The 22324-nt window shown below is 38.9% G+C and overlaps 1 protein-coding gene across 2 annotated transcripts in view; it reads right to left on the minus strand.

Moving 5' to 3' along the window:
• Nucleotides 1-14223, minus strand: part of MAEL (maelstrom spermatogenic transposon silencer) — a 57385-nt gene extending 43162 nt beyond the window's left edge. The window contains exons 1-5 of one of the 2 annotated variants that reach the window (XM_025287430.3): nt 13977-14223; nt 13601-13732; nt 12291-12390; nt 11179-11334; nt 9122-9163 (exon numbers count right to left, since the gene is read on the minus strand). In XM_025287430.3, the coding sequence (XP_025143215.2) occupies nt 9122-9163; nt 11179-11334; nt 12291-12390; nt 13601-13732; nt 13977-14108 (562 nt within the window). In that variant the 5' untranslated portion in view covers nt 14109-14223. The remainder of the gene's footprint in view (nt 1-9121; nt 9164-11178; nt 11335-12290; nt 12391-13600; nt 13733-13976) is intronic. The other variant, XM_006057299.4, reaches the window with a different exon arrangement.
• Nucleotides 14224-22324: the final 8101 nt, after the last annotated feature.

Genomic DNA, 22324 nt, shown 5'->3' on the forward strand with positions numbered 1-22324 from the left:
GTGACTGCAGACATGAAATTAAAAGCCACTTACTCCTTGGAAGAAAAATTATGACCAACCTAGATAGCATACTGAAAAGCAGAGATATTACTTTGCCAAAAAAGGTCCGTCTAGTCCAGGCTATGGTTTTTCCAGTGGTCATGTATGGATGTAAGAGTTGGACTGTGAAGAAAGCTGAGCGCCGAAGAATTGATGCTTTTGAACTGTGGTGCTAGAGAAGATTCTTGAGAGTCCCTTGGACCACAAGGAGATCCAACCAGTCCATTCTTAAGGATATCAGTCCTGGGTGTTCTTTGGAAGGAATGATGCTAAAGCTGAAACTCCAGTACTTTGGCCACCTCATGCGAAGAGTTGACTCACTGGAAAAGACTCTGATGCTGGGAGGGATTGGGGGCAGGAAGAGAAGGGGACGACAGAGGATGAGATGGCTGGATGGCATCACCGACTCAATGGACCTGAGTTTGTGTGAACTCCTGGAGTTTGTGATGGACAGGGAGGTCTGGCGTGCTGCAATTCATGGGGTCACAAAGAGTTGGACAGAACTAAGCGACTCAACTGAACTGAAGGAGGCAAAAGACCTGTACTCTGAAAACTAGAAGGTGCAGAGGAAAGAAACTAAAGATGGCACAGATAGATATACCATGTTCTCAGATCTGAAGAATCAATATTGTCAAAATGATTATAATACTCAAGGTAGTGTACTGACTCAATGCAATCCCTATCAAATTACCAATGGCACTGTTTTAGAGGATTAGAAAACAAAAACAACCTTAAAATTTGTATGCAGACAAAAAAGACTCCAAAACAGCCAAAGCAATCTTAAGATGAACAGAGCTGGAGGAATCAGGCTCCCTGACTTTAGATTATACTATAAAGCTAAGGTCATCAAAACAGTATGGTACTCATACAAAAACACAGAACAATGGAATAGGATAAAAAGCCCAGAAATACACCCACTCACATATGGTCAATAATATACAGCAAAGAAGGCAAGAATATACAGTGGAGAAAGGACAGTCTCTTCAGTAAGTGGTGCTGGGAAAAATGGCCAGACACATGAGACAGAATGATATAATATTAAAACATTCTTTAAAAATGTACACAAAAATAAGCTCCAAATGATTAGAAACCTAAATGTAAGACCAGATACTGTAAAACTCTTAAGAGGAAAACAGAACACTCTCTGACATAAATCACGGCAGTATCTTTTTGGATCCACATCCTAATAACAATAAAAACAATAATGAACAAACAGGACCTAACTAAAAGCTTTTACACAGGCCTTCCCTAGTGGTCTAGTTGCTAAGACTCTAAGTTCCCAATGCAGGAAGCCCTGGTTTGACCTCTCATCAGGGAGCTAGATCCCATATGCTGCAACAAAGTTTGAAGATCCCCTGGGCTACAACTAAGACCTGGCTCAACAAATACATAAATAAAAATAAATAAATATTTAAAAGCTTTCGCACAGCAAAGCAAACCATAAACTAAACCACAAGACAACCCACAGAATTAGAAAAAATATTTTCAAATGATGCAACCCACAAGGCATTATTCCCTATATCTACAAACAGCTCATGTTGCTGAATAAAAAAAAAAAAAAATGGGTGGAAGATCTTAATAAACATTTTTCCAAAGATGTACAGATGATCAAAAAGCACATAAAAAGATGCCCAACTTTGATAATTATCAAAATGCAAATGAAAATTATAATGCAAATAAATATTATTTCAATAATTTTGATTTCCAAAATTTGCATAATTATATAAAATTTAAAATAAATTTTATATTTTTATAAATCTTATAACACATAAAAATTGCATTATAAATTATAAAATTTGCATAATTTATTGTAAATTATATTATAAATTGTTATAATTTATAATATAAATTACTATAAAATTTGCATTACAATTATAAAATGAATTTACACTATAATTTTGATTATAATGCAAATAAAAATTATAATGCAAATAAAAATCATCACCTCAGAATGGCCATCATCAAAATGTCTACAAACAGTAAATGCTGGAGAGGGTATGGAGAAAAAGCAACCTCCTACACTGTTGGTAAGAATGTAAACTGGTACAACCACTATGAAAGAAGTCTGGTGGTTCCTTAAAAAAACTAAAAAGAGAGTTGCCATATGATCTAAGAATCCTACTCTTAGGCATATATCCAGAGAAAACCATACTTTGAAAATATACATACACTTCAATGTTCACTGCAGTACTATTTCCAATAGCCAAGAAATAGAAGCAACCTAAATGTCCATCAACAGATGAATGGATAAAGATGAAGTACACATATACAATGGAAAAAAAAAAGAATAAGATAATGCCATTTGGAGGGATTTACCCAGCATCCAGTGGTTAAGACTCTACACTTCCACTGCAGAGGCACAGGTTTAATCCCTGGTTAGGGAACTGAAATACCACATTGTGTGTGGTGGGGGGAGGGGCCTCCCCCCCAAAATGCCATTTGCAGCCAATACGGATAGACCCATAGACAATCTCTATAACCTAGAGAGATTATCACACCAAGTAAGCCAGACAAAGATATATATGGCATTGCTATATGTGGAATCTAAAAAAGAAAAATGATACAAATGAACTTATTTACAAAATAGAAGCATATTCACAGATTTAGAAAACAAACTTATGGCTACCAAAGGGGAAAGGTAAGGAGGGGAGGGATAAATTAGGAGTTTGGGATTAACGTATACACAAGACACTACTTTGCCAACAAAGGTCCATCTAGTCAAGGCTATGGTTTTTCCAGTGGTCATGTATGGATGTAAGAGTTGGACTGTGAAGAAAGCTGAGCACTAAAGAATTGATGCTTTTGAACTGCCGTGTTGGAGAAGACTCTTGAGAGTCCCTTGGACCACAAGGAGATCCAACCAGTCTATCCTAAAGAATATCAGTCCTGGGTGTTCATTGGAAGGACTGATGTTGAAGCTGAAACTCCAATACTTTGGCCACCTCATGCGAAGAGCTGACTCATTGGAAAAGACCCTGATGCTGGGAGAGGTTGGGGGCAGGAGGAGAAGGGGACGACAGAGGATGAGATGGTTGGACGGCATCAGTGACTCGATGGACATGAGTTTGAGTGAACTCCAGGAGTTGGTGATGGACAGGGAGGCCTGGAGTGCTGCGGTTCATGGGGTTGCAAAGAGTCAGACATGACTGAGCGACTGAACTGAACTACTATATATAAAACTGATAATCAACAAGGACAGGGAACCCTACTCAATACTCTATAATAACCTGCATGGGAAAAGAATCTGGACAACAGATATACATGTGTGTACAACAATCAGTTTGTGTTCACCTGAAACTAACACAATGTTGTAAATCATGCGTGTGCTGTGCGTGCTAAGTTGCTTCAGTCCTGTCCAACTCTTCGCAACCCCATGGACTGCAGCCGGTCAGGCTCCTCTGACCATGGGATTCATCAGGTAGGAATACTGGAGAGGGTTGCTGTGCCCTCCTCTAGGAGATCTTCTCAACCTAGGGATCAAACCCATGTCTCTTACCTCTCCTGCACTGGCAACTGAGTTTTTTATACCACTCACACCACCTGGGAAGCCCAAATCAACTATATTCAAATATAAAATAAAAATTTAAAAGAAGATGTGATATATACATACATAGGACTACTACCCAGTCATTAAGAAAGAATAAAACATTGCTATTTGCTGTAACGGATGGACTTGGAGGACACTATGCCAAGTGAAATTAATCAGACCAAGATCAGTACTGTATGTGGATCTAAAAACTACAACAAATTAGTGAATATAAAAGAAGACTATAAATATACAGAACAAACCAGTGGCTTCCAGTGGGCAGAGGTGCAAGACAGGGGTGGGGGAATGAGAGGTACTAAGGATGAGGCATAATATATAGACTTAAGCATGTATTGTACAACATGGAGAATATAACCCACATTTAGTAATAACCAAAAGTGGAAAGTAATCTTTAAAAAATGTATAAAAATTAAAATAAAAATGCACTAACACTCCCCTAAAAAGCCCCCAAATCCTAAGATTAGAATCCTGTGATTCTAAATCAGGAGATTCTGAATATCAATAACCTTTCTGTGAAGCACGATAAATTTTATGTGTAAGAGCAAAGAGACAAGAACAGCCATAATATTCCGAAAAAACAAAGTAAAAATATTATGAAAATATTGTTTTAACAATATACGGGCACTGAGAAACAAGCAGATTCATAGGCCAGAAGATATCCAAAAGACTCATGCATAAGCAGAAGTATGGCGTGACACAGGTGGCAGTGCTCATGCGGACACACTGATCATTTGATAAATGAGACAGCGCATTACCCACAGGGAAAAAAAGAGACTGAACCTCTACCTCACATCATACCCAAGTCAATTCCAACTGGATAAGATCTTGGAACTATAAAATAAAGATACCTTCATGGTCTTCAAGGAGAAGGGAATTCTTTACCTGGGTTTAAGGATAAAATAAGTGTAACTAATCTGACCTTTCGGAAAAAAATTTTTTTAGTTTTATAAGCATATTTAATAGATGATTTGTAAAGCAGGAGTCCATTTCACTGTTTATCTACTTGGATTTTGGAAGCGTAGTATTAAAACCATGACTGAATTAAGATGTTGCCCATTATAGATGAGCATCCCCTTAGAGTTGGAGAAGGCAATGGCACCCTACTCCAGCACTCTTGCCTGGAAAATCCCATGGATGGAGGAGCCTGGCACGCTGCAGTCCATGGGGTCACCAAGAGTCGGACACGACTGGGTGACTTCACTTTCACTTTTCACTTTCATGCACTGGAGAAGGAAATGGCAACCCACTCCAGCGTTCTTGCCTGGAGAATCCCAGGGACGGGGGAGCCTGGTGGGCTGTGGGGTCACACAGAGTCGGAAATGACTGAAGTGACTTAGCAGCAGCAGCAGCATCCCCTTAGAGTATGGGCGACTCCATGGACTGTAGTGATCAACAGACTGCATTCCTAATGCTGATTTTGCCTGAAATTTGCACTGTCTTGCAATGTTATGTGAAACTAATTACATAATTATCTTTGGAACTTAACCTCCCAACCCTTATTGTAACTACAAAGTGGTTTACAAGATATTTAATGGGGTGTTATGTTTGTGAAAAAATACCATGTAATTCAAAAACACTACTGAATAGCAGATTACTCTGTGTAGTAGTTAAGTCCTTTAGGATAATTTTAATTGTGGTCATTTTATGATTCTCATTGCTGGAAGTTATTAAATCTTAGCAAGCATCACCAATATTAAATGTTGAAAGTTCATTTAAACTTTAAAGTTGGAGCAATTGTCTGTGTTTGAACAGATGAAATAAAGACAGCTTTGTATGCCCAGAAAGTAAAACTGTACTAAATGCTAGCCAGCCTTATTTTAAGAGTCAAATATTTCTTTTCCTGTGTTAATAATCAAGATAATTAGTATGTGGCCATTTTGTTACCCTTAAGAGACTGCAGTTCTGAACTTTTGGTTAAAGGTTTTGGCTGCTGTAGAAATTTTATTTTAAATATACTTTGAATTATAAGAACAAAAAATGTTTGTATTTTTTTCCAGTTAATTGGAATGATTTCCAAATTTCTGCAAGTAAGGTAATTATAAGTTCAAAGTATTAAGCACTTATTGGTAAATAATGTATATATTCTCATTCTGAGAAATATAAGTAGGTCAAGTGAAAATAAATTCTTTAAAGTTTACTACAAAAAAAGTAAAAGGGAATTCCTAAATTAAGACCCCCAAGTACCCACAAACTATCAGGGAACAAACTGATACATTTATTACATTAAAAATAAAAACTGCTATAAATTAAAATACCCATAAGAGAAAAATGAAAACAGGTATCTGCACACGATTAAAATAATCAATAAAAACAGATATACTATAAACTTCCATACACCAATAAAGATGACAAACAATCCAACAGAGAAATAGTGGGAAAGACGTCACTTAAAAAATACACGGAAATATACAGAATATGTGGGGCTTCCCTGAAGGCTCCGAGTAAAGAATCTGCCTGCAATGAAGGAGACCTGGGTTCAGTCCCTGGGTTGGGAAGATGCCCTGGAGAAGGGAATGGCTACCCATTACAGTATTCTTTAAAACAAACAAACAAACAAAAAAAACAAAACAAAAAAACATGTATTTATTTGGCTGCCCCGGAACTTAGTTTCGCCATGTGGGGTCTAGTTCCTTGACCAGGGACTGACCCAGGCCCCGTGCATTGGGAGCAGGGTCTTATTCACTGCACCACAAGGGAAGTCCCCATTCCAGTATTCTTGCCTGAAGAATTCCATGAACAGAGGAGCTTGGTGGGGCAGTACATGGAGTTGCAAAGAGACACGACTGAGAAGTTCAAACAAGCAAAATAAAATACATTATTTAAATATGTACTTATCATAAAACTATTCATAAAACAAAGGAAATAACACAAAATTCCGAACAGTGGTTCTCTTAAGGGGGTATGAAATCAGAAATACAGGGACCTTCAGTGATAACAGCAAAGTGCTATTTTTTCAGCTGACCGGCAGGTGCACTGTTCATTAATATTCTTCAAATTTTAAGTGAATGTTATAATCTTTTTTATATGTGTATGAAGCTTCATTTTAAAAGCTGATAGACCTTCCATACAGGAAGCTGAAAGCAGTTTCTAAGGCTTGGCTCATGTTAAAGCAGAACTTATCTCTCAAAATGATTAACTATAAAAAGGAAAGAAGCAGAGTGCCTCTGGTGAAGTACTGGAGAATGAGAGGGCCCAAATCTCCTACCCACCCCCGCACCCCCAACACACACACAGAACCTGAACTCCCATTCAGAGGAACATTGTAGGGGTGGGCAGGACATGGGAGACTATCAAATCTCTTCCAATCTTAAAATTCTTCGATGTAATGTGCTAAACCATAATGCCCATGAAGCCTTCACTTGGTCTCACACGTACTTCCTAAAGAGCAGATAGCGCAGGAGCGTCAGGCAGATCTGAATGCAGTGTCCTTAGCTATTAATCATGCGTATCTCTTTCAGTGTGTCACTGTGTGAGACATCAGCTGGATTACGCTATCCTCGGTATCTTCAGTTATTCTGTTGACATAGCTGTCATTCCAATACAGTCATTTATCTTATTTAATTGATACATTCCCTAGGGTTATCAAACTGGCAATTTAAGACATGCTTAAATTGGTAAGCTCCAAGTATCTTAGGTTTCCTGAATGGAAAACATCGTGCTTCGTTTCAAACAGTGTGAAAAGTAACTCAAGAAAACATTCTTGGAGACCTTAATAGGATTGTTTTCAAGAACCACATTTTATGTTAATCGCTTAATTTTGAGACCATTGCAAAAATAAGTTTTTTAAATGATTTTTTAAAAAAAAATTAATCAGAAACAAAATAAACAGTAAGGGGCATTCTCACAAATGAGTGTCTGGCATATAGGGATTCCAATGCATTCATGAGATGAACAAACCATAAACAGAGCTTAAGTAAAAAGGTGAAATTAATTCACCAGCTAAGTTTCTACTTTTACACTACTACCTATTTTGCCAAATAGCTTCAGACAATTTAACACTTGAGATGAGCTGGGTTCACATCTCAAAGATACAACAGCATTTTTATTCTATACATTTTTTTCACCCAAAGCTACATAAGAGAACTTACTAAAAGACTGCCTTAAACTCCTTATTCCAAAGCCCACAGCTCTGACTCAAAAAAACAAAACAAACAAAAAAGGGACTAACACATATTTTTTATTAAGACTGGGAAAAACTCAAAGAACACTAACAAAAATGAATAAGTATAACAAAACAGCTGCTTGTTATAGCAGATTTGAAAAACTTATTTCTAATTTCAAACACTTCTACAGACTAGTTGTCTACATTTTTAAGAAAAAACTTTTAAACACTGACATTTTGAATAAAAACTAAAAGACAAACCTATTATCCTGATTTTTATTTGAAAAGAAATAAAAAACTGGTTAAAATCTAGTTTCTAGAAAAGAGTACAAGAGGTCAGATTTACACAGACACATCCTTTGGTTGCAAGATACTTTACATAGAAACCTATGTACTATGTACTTTACATAGAAACCTATGTACTCTTTTCTAAGAATACATTTGAATCAGTTCTAATGAGGTGGATGAAACTGGAGCCTATTATACAGAGTGAAGTAAGCCAGAAAGAAAAACACCAATACAGTATACTAACGCATATATATGGAATTTAGAAAGATGGTAACAATAACCCTGTGTACAAGACAGCAAAAGAGACACTGATGTATAGAACAGTCTTATGGACTCTGTGAGAGAGGGAGAGGGTGGGAAGATTTGGGAGAATGGCATTGAAACATGTAAAATATCATGTATGAAACGAGTTGCCAGTCCAGGTTTGATGCACGATACTGGATGCTTGGGGCTGGTGCACTGGGACGACCCAGAGGGATGGAATGGGGAGGGAGGAGGGAGGAGGGTTCAGGATGGGGAACACATGTATACCTGTGGCAGATTCATTTTGATATTTGGCAAAAGTAATACAATATTGTAAAGTTTAAAAATAAAATAAAATTAAAAAAAAATAATAATGTTACAGAAACACTAGGAAAAAAAAAAAAAAGAAACCTATGTACTCTTTTCTAGACAAGAGTACAAGGAAAACCTGTTTTTCTCATCTGAAAAATCAATTCATAGCTGTTTCATCTGTTTAACACTATTGTTCTGTTACTTTTGAAACATAAACTTTCCCCCCTTACTTTTGAATGGCCGTTTCTGTGAATAGCCCTAAATCTAGATAACCTTATACCTGTTAGAAGACCTACCCAAGCACCTGGCCAGTAAAAGCCACTGATCTTCAAGCCAAAGGACATAAGCAAAAAAAAAAAAAAAAAACAGAAATAAAAACACAATCTCCATAAAAGGAAAAGGACATTATTCTATCATTGCTTGTAATTTAAAAACTTTTAAGGCTTACATACACTACCACTTTTAAGAAGATTTACCAACAATAATTTAACATTATCTTCCCCCAGTGTTTTATGTGTCTGTTTAAAGAGCATCTTAACCAGGTAGCTTATCCTCAATGCCTATATTCTATCCCACTCCTTTATACTTACTTGCAGCCTGACAATGAAAACGAAATCCTCGTGGAATTTCACCTGTAATTAAAAATATTTTATTGAGAGATGCAGAAATCCATAAGCTCTCGGTTGTACTACAGTAATATTCCATAGGATGACCATATCATAACAAAGGTAATTGCTATTGTTATGTGAAATTATAGAAGATTTAAACCTCAGAGGAGTTTTTTCCTAACCAATGGTATGATGACTATCAAAGAATCTTGGTATACTATTCACACTACTTTAAAAAGTTAGTCCTCACAGAGAAAGAAATACTAGGTGAAGAAAATCTGTGCTAAAGGAGTCTTAGCCAGGAGTCCATAAAAAGTCCACAGTTCATGAGGCCCTTGATATACCAAGATAACTGACAAATTTCTCAGAGGAAAGTCTCCAAGTTCTGCCTTTTTAACGTTTTACACCTGCTCAAAAATTATCCTAAGCAGCAACTCTCATTAAGTAGGAAAATTTGTTTTCCTGTTATTTCAAAACAAGGAAAAGTGCTGGACTGTCCTAATGAATTTTAAAGCAACTGACAAAACCAAAGATGAAATTATTCTTTCCCCAAATAGTTCTCCCTATATATTCCTCATACTCCCCTAACTACTAACTACCAACTTGAGAACTGAATCAAATCCTATGTGTTCATTACTAACTGCTTTTGATGGAGTGGAATAGTAGGAATAATAATAGCTGAAAGTCTTTTAAATACTAGTTTATTTCCATACCATCTCATGTATTCTTTAGAAAAGTAAAAGTGAAAGCCGCTCAGCTGTGTCTGACTCTTTGCAATCCCATGGACTACCAGTCCATGGAATTCTCCAGGCCAGAATACTGGAGTGGGTGGTCATTTCATTTTCCAGTGGATCTTCCCAATCCAGTGATCGAACCCAGGTCTCCCACATTAGAACAGCTCTCCAACAGGTATTATCCCTACTTCACAGATTAATAGGTTCAGAAAGGATAAATATTTTGCTCAAGGTTACAAGTCAAGACCAAGTTAAAAACTAAGAACTGCTGAGGTGAAGGATGGGGTAAAGAAAGAAAACAGCAAAGCTTTCAGGAAATTGTAAGACTACAGATAAGCAAACAGCAGGCTACAGATTTTTTCAGGCATTCTATCTGCTCAACTTTAATGCTTCTAGTTCAGTTCAGTCGCTCAGTCATGTCCGACTCTTTGCGACCCCATGAATCGCAGCATGCCAGGCCTCCCTGTCCACCACCAACTCCCGGAGTTCACTCAAACTCATCTCCATCGAGTCGGTGATGCCATCCAGCCATCTCATCCTCTGTCGTCCCCTTCTCCTCCTGCCCCCAATCCCTCCCAGCATCAGGGTCTTTTCCAATGAGTCAACTCTTCACATGAGGTGGCCAAAGTACTGGAGTTTCAGCTTTAGCACCAGTCCTTCCAATGAACAACCAGGACTGATCTCCTTTAGAATGGACTGGTTGGATCTCCTTGTGGTCCAAGGGACTCTCAAGAGTCTTCTCCAACACCACAGTTCAAAAGCATCAATTCTTTAGCGCTCAGCTTTCTTCACAGTCCAACTCTTACATCCATACATGACCACTGGAAAAACCATAGCCTTGACTAGATGGACCTTTGTTGGCAAAGTAATAGCTCTGCTTTTGAATATGCTGTCTAGGTTGGTCATAACTTTCCTTCCAAGGAGTAAGCGTCTTTTAATTTCATGGCTGCAATCACCATCTGAAGTGATTTTGGAGCCCCCCCCCAAAATAAAGTCTGACATTGTTTCCACTGTTTGCCCATCTATTTCCCATGAAGTGATGGAACCAGATGCCATGATCTTAGTTTTCTGAATGTTGAGCTTTAAGCCAACTTTTTCACTCTCCTCCTACTTTAATGCTTATTTGAGGTTAAAAGCCTAAACCAAAAACTCTGTCAACACTTCATTCTCAATAGTTTTTCAAACAGTCTACATTTGAAGAACTCACCCATGCAACAGCTTTTAAGAAAAATACTATTATTGAATAAGTTCAATATAAAAAAGTAACTTTTTAACATCTAGCATCTACTCTAATTGGCTACTTACCAGGATTTATAAAACTGTGGAAATCTGCCATAATACCTTCTTGGAGAGAATATTTAACACAGCCTATTTCACAAGGGAGGAAGCGCTGTTCACAGTGAGGAGGTAGCTCGCCATGGCTAAAAATATTCAAAAAATAAAAAATGCCTCCAAGGAGAGCTTTAAAAAAAAAAAGGCAACACAAACAGATAAGCATCTCAAGATATACTCCTTTGATAAAAACAAGAGTTTTAGAACCTTTCTCCTTCTGTTCCTATATTTCTAAATGAATTAGAAAAGAGAAAATAAATCAGGTGTATCAGATAAATACATTTTTATAACATTTACCAAGGATTAAAGCAGTAACCATTCTTTGCATGAAATAACAAAATTATTCAAACTTACAGCTAGCTCTATATAACTTAGCTATACATAAGACTTAAATGTGAGTAATGACTTAAGAAAAGCTGTAACCCATATTCAAGAAATATAAGGGTATGGAAAATAAAGCCAAGTAGAATCAGTATAGAAAAATTCTAGTACAAACTATGGACACTTTAGTTCACTCTTTACCTTTTACCAATACACACAAGACCACTTATAAATCCTCTAAAGGAATAAAGAAATGTGAGAATGTAAGAAGGGTATTATTTACCAGGATTGGCCACGCTTAAGGACTGCTAAAGATTAGTAAGTTTTTAACAAAGTCAGAACACATTTAATTAAAAAAGAAACAAAAACAAAAAACAGCCAAAAGGAATAGCAGGGACTCTGATTAACTATATTCTTTGCTGTCCTAGGCTCAATTTATCTTTAATTTTAAAACAAACATATTTAAGTGTCTAGCTATAAACACTGGAATTCAAAAAGTATGTCTAATAACATATGAAATGGTAGAAACCAAGAGACCAGATTTTTGTTTAAAAAAAAAACAAACAAAAAAAAACCCAGTATTACTTCAACAAATGCATATTACCTGATCTTTTACAACTTTAGTGCCATCCTGTTTGAACACCATAGTCAATTACTTTGAAATGCAGAATCAAAATGAAGAGAAGACAAGTTTACTGATCAACATAACATAGAATTTTAAGTGCCCAAATTTATACAAGCAAAACACTGTAGGATTACTCTACCTTGATCACTTTTTAGAGACAAGCCTGACAGATCCGGGGGTGAAACATTCTGCTTTGGTACAAGCATGCCTGGCTTCCTCAATGGGGTGCAAACAGGTTTCTAAAGAGAAAGATAATCATTGACCATATATTTAAACTCTTGCCCACTTTATATCATATACTTAAATTTAGCAAAATAACTTTGAAACAACCCATAGATTACTTTAATAACCACTCCAAGCCAGTAAACTCAATGAGTACATAAATAATGCTTATAACACCTACACCCAAAGGCAGAGGATGGCAAAATCTAAAAATATTTTGAATCAAGGGGCTAGGTGGTAAATAACCAATCCAATTATTGTTGAAAGCCATTTCCCCACTACTGATAATCTAATCCTATGGAGTCACATAATGCATGCTTGTCCAGTGGCCAAAAGAATATCATTTGCCGAAGTACTCCAATACTGTTTTTTCCTCAAAGTAAAAACCAGATTGTGTTGACTTCAAGTCTCAATGATGTATATGTAGAACATGACTTTTATTTTGAAGGGAAATAAGAAACTGTAGTGAAAAGAAGACAAAAAAAAATCGGGGCTCACAAATATAATTAAGTATTAACACGAATTCAACTGAGTAGAGCTTCTACTCAAACATAAATCCATAATATAAAAATCTCTCAAACCTAAAACAAGCAAAACTACTGAATTTCAATCCAATTTTAGCAGTTTATAATAAGAACAGAATTTTTGCTATGTCAGAATGGGAAGAATATAGAGGAAGGGGGTAAAATTCCACATTTACCTTGCCTTTTCTACATATGAATAAGCAACAGATTTTTTTCAGCGCTTTAACATTTTGCTACACAGACATAAATTCAAATAACTTTATTCAACTCTTACCTTTTAAGGCACACAAAATATTAATCAACATCCACAGATACTGTTATTTCAATATTTTAAACACAGACTGGTGTCATTCAAAAAGAGAGAATGGACCAAACTACTGTTAAACACCTGAAAAAGATTCTTCAATCATAAAAGAATTCACAAGGACCCTTAGAGGCGATCTAGTACAAATCCTAAATATCAACACTCCCTTTTGCTAATCAAGGTTTATTGGTTGCAGGCTTCCTACTGGGATTTTCCCTGGCCTTCACCATCAAACGAAACCAACGTGTGCCCTAGTTCAGGAGCCTGCTCGTTTTTCAGCAAGCATTCTGACGCCAAGAAAAAAAAATGAAAAACTCTTTTGCACTCAACCAAATCACCCAGTCGTCTACTCTTGACATTAATCCATTCACTCATCCAGCATTTACCGAGCATGCCTACCTGTGAGGCAGGTGGCTGCTCTTCTCCGGTTAAATTTACCTGCTTCTCCGAAGGCCCGGAGTCCTTCCCTTGGGCAGCTCTCCACTCTCGAGCCATTTCTGCATATTTCTCCTTTTCCTCCTCCTTCAGGAGCTTGAGGAGATGGAAAGGGAAAACAAGCAGCAGCAGTGAGGGCCTAGTGCCTGGGGCCCGGCAGATGCCTGGACACTACTGGGAAGCGGTTCCGGCGTCGGTTTGCCCTGGACCGGGGACGGGGAGCTTCCTCCCCCTCCAGCAGGGCCCAGAGGTCACTGGCCTTCTCAAGGCCTCTGTCCCTCCCGCCTTACTCTCCCACTTGCCAACTGCCTGGCCCCAGGCCATGGGCCTCCAGCCTTACCGCCCAGTCAGCGGAGCAGTAGGGGATGGCATCGGCGACGCGAGCCACAGGCAGGCCTCTCCGCCGTAGTTCGGGGATCTTCTCCTGCACGAAGAAATAGTAGGCATTGCGGCTGGCCCTGCGGTTCGGCATGGTGAGCGTAGCCAGGCCTTGAAGCGAGCCTGAGACAGCACCAGCAGCCGGCGCCCTCGCCGGGCTCCCGCCCTTAGTAACCGAGGCTGCGGCCTGCACGCGCAGGTCCTCAGCTCTCAGCCAATCAGGGCGCGATGCGCAGGCGCATCGGCCTCTCCAGGAGAAAAACAGCCTGAGACCGGAAGACTCCGCCTCGTGCGACCTTGGAGGCGGGGTTGTGGGGGAGCTAGGGCACGGGTGCCAAGCATTCTGATTGGTGGAGATGAGTCGGTGGGGGGTGTTGTCACGAGGACGGCGTGGAGAAATTTCTGTACATTATTGCGTAATATCCTTCAAAGTAGGTAAAGAGGACCAGCCAGTGCTTCAGGTTCTTCCATGCTTTACGGTTCAGTTCAGTTCAGTCATTGAGTCCTGTCCGACTCTTTTCGACCCCATGGACCACAGCACGCCAGGCCTCCCTGTCCATCACCAACTCCTAGGAGTTTACTCAAACTCATGTCCATTGAGTTGGTGATGCTATCCAGCCATCTCATCCTCTGTCCTCCCCTTCTCCTCCCACCTTCAATTTTTCCCAGCATCAGGGTATTTCCCAATCAGTCAGTTCTTCGCATCAGGTGGCCAAAGTATTGGAGTTTCAGCTTCAACATCAGTCTTTCCAGTGAATATTCAGGACTGATTTCCTTTAGGATGGACTGGTTGGATCTCCTTGCAGTCCAAGGGACTCTTGAGTCTTCTCCAACACCACAGTTCAAAAGCATCAATTCTTCCATTCTCAGCTTTCTCTATAGTTCAACTCTCACATCCATATATGACTACTGGAAAAACCAGAGCCTTGACTAGGGAGACCTTTGTTGGCAAAGTAATGTCTTGGCTTTTTAATATGCTATCTAGGTTGGTCCTAACTTTTCTTCCAAGGAGGAAGCATCTTTAAATTTTATGGCTGCAGTCACCATCTGCAGTGATTTTGGAGCCCCCCAAAATAAAGTCTGTCACTGCTTCCACTGTTTTCTCATCTATTTGCCATGAATTGATGGGACCGGATGCCATGATCTTAGTTTTCTGAATGTTGAGCTTTAAGCCAACTTTTTCACTCTCCTCTTTCACTTTCATCAAAAGGCTCTTTAGTTCTTCTTCACTTTCTGCCATAAGGGTGGTGTCATCTGCATATCTGAGGTTATTGATATTTCTCCCGGCAATCTTGATTCCAGCTTGTGCTTCTTCCAGCCCAGCGTTTCTCATGATGTACTCTGCATATACGTTAAATAAGCAGCGTGACAATATACAGCCTTGACGTACTTCTTTTCCTATATGGAACCAGTCTGTTGTTCCATGTCCAGTTCTAACTGTTGCTTTTTGACCTGCATACAGATTTCTCAAGAGGCAGATCAGGTGATCTGGTATTCCTGTCTTTTGAAGAATTTTCCAGTTTGTGGTGATCCACACAGTCAGAGGCTTTGGCATAGTCAATAAAGCAGAAATAGGTGCTTTACGGTTGTAAGGGGGCTTCCCTCATAGCTCAGTCAGTAAAGAATCTGCCTGTAATGCAGGAGACCTGGGTTAGATTCCTGGGTCGGGAAGATCCCATGGAGAAGGAAATGGCAATCCACTCCAGTATCCTTGCCTGGAAAATCCCATGGACAGAGGAGCCTGGCGGGCTACAGTCCACAGGGTCGCAAGAGTAGGAGATGACTTAGCAACTAAACGACCACCACCACCATGGTTGTAAGGGGCCAACTCTGTGCCAAGACTGTGGAAGGTCTTGGGTGGACAGAGGGAGGAACACCACAAATGAGATCTTTTCCCTCAAAAAGTTTACAGTCTAATGGGGGGAGGGGCAGGTAAGATGACAAAAGCAAGAGAACCAACCAGAATGATTTGATTTGGTTTCCGCCCTGATTCTTAAACATTACTTAAGAATATGGTTTTTAAAAAGCTTTTCATAAGTATTATAAAGGAAACACAGTAAGAGGCTGAGATGTTACATACTGTCCTTGAATAAAGTTTTATAGATTTCCTCATAAAGGTCTGATTCATTTTATTCCTTTGTTAGTTTTATTCCTAGAATGTATATAGAAGTATTATACATGTTTCTTTTTTCCATTATGTTTTCTAATTAGTTACTGATGATGTGTAGAGAAACATATTGATTTTAGTGTTAATCTTGTGTATTTAGATACTGCTGAATTCTCAAATTGATTCAAATAGTGTCAGTCAATTTTCTTGGATTTTCTTGGATATGTGCTTCCCAGAGAACTGTCCGTCTCTATTTGGTTAAGTATGCGTATGCATGTTGTATATATATATTTTAAAAGCAAGAACAAGATTTTAAAATATTTTTAAATGCTTTTTGTGCATCTTCTCAGATGACCATGTGGTTTTATCCTTTGTTTAGTATAGTAAATGATATTGCTATATTTTTCTGTTAAAGCATCCTACCATTACTACTACTATAACCTCTTCTCAATCATGCTTGGCATTGTTTATTTTTTAAAGTATATTCAATGTGGGATTTTTGCCTCCTTGATTGAAGTGATATTAAATGATGGAGTTTTTCCATGCGATCCTTACAAGATGTTGGTATAAGCAACCATAAAATGAACTGCCATCTTTTTCTCTGTTCACTTTGAAGAACAATGGCATTATCTATTTCTGGACAATTTGATAGAACTTCACTAATAAAACACTTTGATCCTAGTATATCTATGGAGAATGGAGTTGACCTTTGATTACCATTTCAGTATTTTGCATGGTTATTACTCTTTAGGTTTCTCCACTTTCCTTCAGCTAATTTTGGTAATATTCCTCTTTGGAAAATTGTTTCATTTAGGTTTTCACTTATAGTGCTGTAAAATGTAGGCAAGGATGTGACACAACTAGGGTTTTCATACAGTGACAGTGTCTTATACAGATAAACTTACATTTACCATCAGACCCAGAACTTCATTCATTTAGGAGAAATGAAAAAAAAAAAAAAAACACTTGGAAATGAATTTTCATAGCAGCTCTATTTGTAAGAGCCTCAAACTGGACAACCCAGATGATCATTAAAAGAGGAATTGATTTTAAAATTGTGGTATATCCTTATTAGCTAGCCTGGTGGCTCAGATGGTGAAGAGTCCGCCTGTAATGCAAGAGACCTGAGTTTGATCCCTGGGTTGGAAAGAGCCCTTGGAGTAAGGAAAGCCTACCCACTCCAGTATTCTTGCCTGGAGAATTCCATGGACAGAGGAGCCTAGTGGGCTACAGTCCATGGGGTTGCAAAGAATCGGACACGACTGAGTGACTAACACACACACTTATTAGGCTGCTATTCAGGAAAGAAATGCAATGAACTGTTGATATTTAACATGGATGAATTGCAGGATAATTTCATTGAGTGAAAAAAAGAATATATAAAAGGGTAGATAGATATCTTGATTCCATTTATACAAAACTCAAGAAAAGGCCAAACTATTGTATAGAAATAAGATGAACAGTTGTTGTTTAGTTGCTAAGTGGTGTCCGACTCTTTGCGACGCTGCCCCTGCCCACCCCCCCACCCTACCCCCCCACCCTACCCCCCCACCCCCCACACCCTACCCCCCCACCCCCCACACCTGCCCCAGGGATTTCCCAGGCAAGAATAGTGGGGTGGGTTGCCATCTCCTTCTCCAGGGGATCTTCCCAGACCCGGGATGGAACCTGTGTCTCCTGCATTGACAGGCAGATTATTTACCACTGAGCCACCAGGGTTGCTCAAATCAGCAGTTACCTAGGGCTAAGAGGTAGAGGGAGGGGATTGACTGAGATTGGAGAAGGAAATGGCAACCCACTCCAGTGTTCTTGCCTGGAGAATCCCAGGGATGGGGGAGCCTGGTGGGCTGCCGTCCATTGGGTCGCACAGAGTCGGACACGACTGAAGTGACTTAGCAGCAGCAGCGAGAGGTAGAGGGAGGTGACTGACTGAGAACTGACAAGAGAACTCCTGGGTTGTCAGAAATATCTTATACCTTGTTTATGGCGGTAGTGGTTACAAGTGGCATATCGTTATCAAAATTTCTCAAATAATATATTTAAAAGGTGTGCATTTTACTGTGTGTAAATTATACTTCAATAAAGTTGATTTAAAAAACAAGATTTATTGGCATAAAACAATTATAACATTTGTTTATAATTTAAAACATACATATTCTAATATTGCTTTCCCTTTTCATTCCTAATGTTATTACTACCTCGTGTCTTTTTTTCCTCTTGCAAATGTTTATTTTACTGATCTTAAAAAAAAAAAAAACAGCTTTGGGTTTTATTGATGAACTTTACAGTTTTCCTGTTCCTTTTTATTTCTGCTTTAAGTTTATGGAGTCCCTCTGTGTATCTCCTTCGGGCTATTTTGTGGTTCTTTTTCTAGTTTCTTGAATAAAAAGCTTCATTCAAGTATTTTCAGTTTCTGTTTACTATCGTTCTAGGTTTCTTATTTTTCCTTTTTCTGCTTTAGATGGATTGATCAGTATTTTTTACTCTGCTTTTTCTTACACTGGTTTCAAGTCATGCTTTCTATTTTGCTTCATTCTGTAGCTATCTATACTTTTAAGATAGTTGTTTTAAAACATATTTTTATAACAACTTATACAGTTAGCAGGTATCCACATCCATTCTTCTCAAATAGACAAGAAGCTTAGAAAACTATTGCTCCCCCTCACTTAGTATCCCAACTCACTGCTCCACCATTCCACTTGTTATTATCTGGGAGTTTAGTTTCAGATTTTTTTTTATACCAATGTTGAGACATGATGGAAGTATAGTAAATTAAATACATATATCTAAAGCATACAACTAGATGAGTTTTAACATATGTGTACAGCTGTGAAACCATCGCCACCCTCAAGATAATAAACATATCCACCCCCAAAAGTTCTCTTACTACCCCCTTACGCTCCTTGAGGTTTCCCTACAATCACTGATACTCTGTTCATTTGTTTTTCCTTCAGTCTTTGTTCTCTGTGTTTTATTTTTCAGTTTCTACTGTTTCTTCATGTTTACTAACCTTTTCTTTTGAGAGATCTAATTGGCTACTAAACCCATCCATATATTTTTTTGTATCAGATCATTTAGTTTTCATCTCTAGAATTTTATTTAAATCTTTCTTATGTCTTCCATATTTCTACTTAACATGGTCTATCTGTCTTCTACCTTTAACATGGAGTGTATTACAGTAACTACTGACTGTCTTTGTCCACTCATTCCATCATCTATGTCATTTCTGGGTCTGTTTCTACTGGTTGATTTTTTTTATTATTATGGATTTTATTTTGTCCTGCTTCTTTGTAAGCTTGGCAATATTTGGTTGGATGACCATTGTAAATTTTACCCTGTTGGATGCTGCATATTTTTCTAATAAATATTCTTGTGCTTTGTACTATGTTTTTGGAAACAATTTGGGTCTAGTTTTACCTCCTTTTGAGGTTTGCTTTTATGCTTAGTTATTCAGATTTAGAGCAACCTTTAGGACTAATTTTCTCCTTTGCTGATATAACATGCTTCTGAGTACTGTGCTGATAACCCATGAATTTGCAGGGTTTTCCACTTTGGCTAATGGAAACACAGACTATTTCTAGCCCTGTGTGAATTTCAAGGATTGTTCCTTCCAGTCCTTTCAGGTTGTTCTTTCCCTGGCACTGTATAGTTTCCTCCCACACATGCACTCATCAGTATTCAGCTGCAGCTCCAAGGGAGATCCTCAGCAGATTTCCAGAGCTTTTCTTTGTGCTGCTCTCTTTGTCTGGTACTCTGCCCTGTGAACTCTAGCCACCTTGGCCTACCTAGACAACAAACTCCATCTTTCAAGGAGGCCACAGGGCTCTGCCTAGGTTACTACTCTTGATTCTGGATTCTGGATACTCTCTCTGAGCAGCAACCTGGGGCAATCACAGGGCTCACCCTGTTTGCTTCTGTTCTCTCAGGGATTTTTCGCCTCTGCTCCCTGATGTCATTTCTGAAAAGATTGTTTCATGTATTTTGACCAGTTGATAAATTCATTTCCTGTTACTCCATCTTGGCTCAGATTGCTTTATCTTAAACACTTAAAATAATACTTGGATTTAACTGTTAAATGTTTAGATAGGTGCAGAGGCAAATCTTTCTGAGATGTCATTTAAAATGAGAAAGAATGCAAAGGTATGGAGCTAGTCATGTTAAGAGTTGAAGAAGTGCATTCCAGACAGAGGGAACAGTGTATGAAAAAGCCTCACACAATAAAGAGCTTGGTGAATCCTCAGAACAAACAGAAGATTGGTTGGTGTTGCTGAAGTGTATGCAGTCAGGTGGAATGTGGTGCTTACTGAGGATGGAGTGACCAGCAAGGACCTGGACATGGCCAGTATCAGGGGTTCAAGTATTATCCTAAGGACACTGGTGGTCATTTAAGAGATTTTTTAAGTGTCACATGGTTTAGAGTTTAAGAAGGTCACTCTTGATGCTAGTCAGAGAACAGTTTCAAATCAACAATGGGCATGAGGAGATGAGTTACAAGGTTCCTTCAGGAGTCCATGTGAAATGATGATGACCTAGAACAGAGACATGGAGCAGACACGGAGAAGTGACCATGGTTTTAATTGTACTTTGTGGAAAAATAGAACTAGCCGATGGATTGGTTATAGAAGTGAGAGAAAGGGAGGAATACTAGGCTTTCTAGTACCAAAGAGGATCTGCTCCTCATACTACTATCTGCTCCTCTCCTTCTTTGTTACAACTGATTTTTTTCTGGTTTTACTTAAGGTCCTATGTAAACAGAATAGTGTTCCCCTCTTACCAGCCACATGGATCTTCCTATTCAGAAATTCTACAGGGTGGCAGGTTTTTGTTTGGGGAATGCATGGCAAGGGCAGGGGAGTCAAGAATTCAGTTATGGATGTTAATTTTGAAATGCCTATTATACATTCAAGTGGAGATGTCAAGCAGTCAATCGGCTATCTATCTGAAGTTCTGGGCTAGCAATAGAATCTGGAAGTAAGCCACATAAAGCTGGTACATAGATTCATGGAAATGGATGAGATCACTTAGGCTGAGAGTGAAGAGAGAAAAAAAGAGCCCACAATGGAGTCCTGAGGAACACCAGCATTTAGAAGTCAGTTCATGGCATCTGGTCCCATCACGGCAAATAGATGGGGAAACAGTGGAAACAGTGGCTGACTTTATTTTTTTAGGCTCCAAAATCACTGCAGATGGTGACTGCAGCCATGAAATTAAGACGCTTGCTCCTTGGAAGAAAAGTTATGACCAACCTAGACAGCATATTAAAAAGCAGAGACATTACTTTCCAACAAATGTCCATCTAATCAAAGCTATGGTTTTTCCAGTAGTCATATATGGATGTGAGAGTTGGACTATAGAGAAAGCTGAATGCCGAAGAATCGATGCTTTTGAATTGTGATTTTGGAGAAGACTCTTGAGAGTCCCTTGGACAGCAAGGAGATCTAACCAGTCCATCCTAAAGGAAATCAGTCCTGAATATTCATTGGAAAGGACGGATGCTGAAGCTGAAACCCCAATACTTTGGCCACCTGGTGCAAAGAACTGACTCATTTGTAAAGACCCTGATGCTGGGAAGGATTGAAGGCTGGAGGAGAAGGGGATGACAGAGGATGAGATGGTTGGATGGCATCACCAACTCAATGGACATGAGTTTGAGTAAACTCCAGGAGTTGGGATGGACAGGGAGGCCTGACGTGCTGCAGTTCATGGGGTCACAAAGAATTGGACATGACTGAGCGACTGAACTAGAAAAAGAATGGGGCTTCCCTGGTAGCTTAGCTGGTAAAGAATCCCCTGCAAAAGAGGAGATCCCAGTTCGATTCCTGGGTCAGGAAGATCTGCTGGAGAAGGGATAGGCTACCCATTCTAGTATTCTTGGGCTTCCCTGGTGACTCAGCTGGTAAAGAACCTGCCTGCAATGTGGGAGACTTGGGTTTGATCTCTGGGTTGGGAAGATCCCCTGGAGAAGAGAAAGACTACCCACTCCAGTATTCTGGCCTGGGAAATTCCATGGACTGAATAGTTCATGGGGTTGCAAAGAGTTGGACATGACAGAGCAACTTTCATTAGAAAAAGAAAACCTAGTAAAAGTAAGGAAGAAGGAATGTCTGAGGAAGCAGGGAGAAAACTAGGAAAACTAAGAGTTTCCAAGAAGAAGTGCTTCATTCATTTAATAAATATTTGTTCAGAGTCTATGCAGCACCAGG

This window comes from Bubalus bubalis, chromosome 6 (assembly GCF_019923935.1).
Source record: "Bubalus bubalis isolate 160015118507 breed Murrah chromosome 6, NDDB_SH_1, whole genome shotgun sequence".
NCBI classification, from domain to species: domain Eukaryota; kingdom Metazoa; phylum Chordata; class Mammalia; order Artiodactyla; family Bovidae; genus Bubalus; species Bubalus bubalis.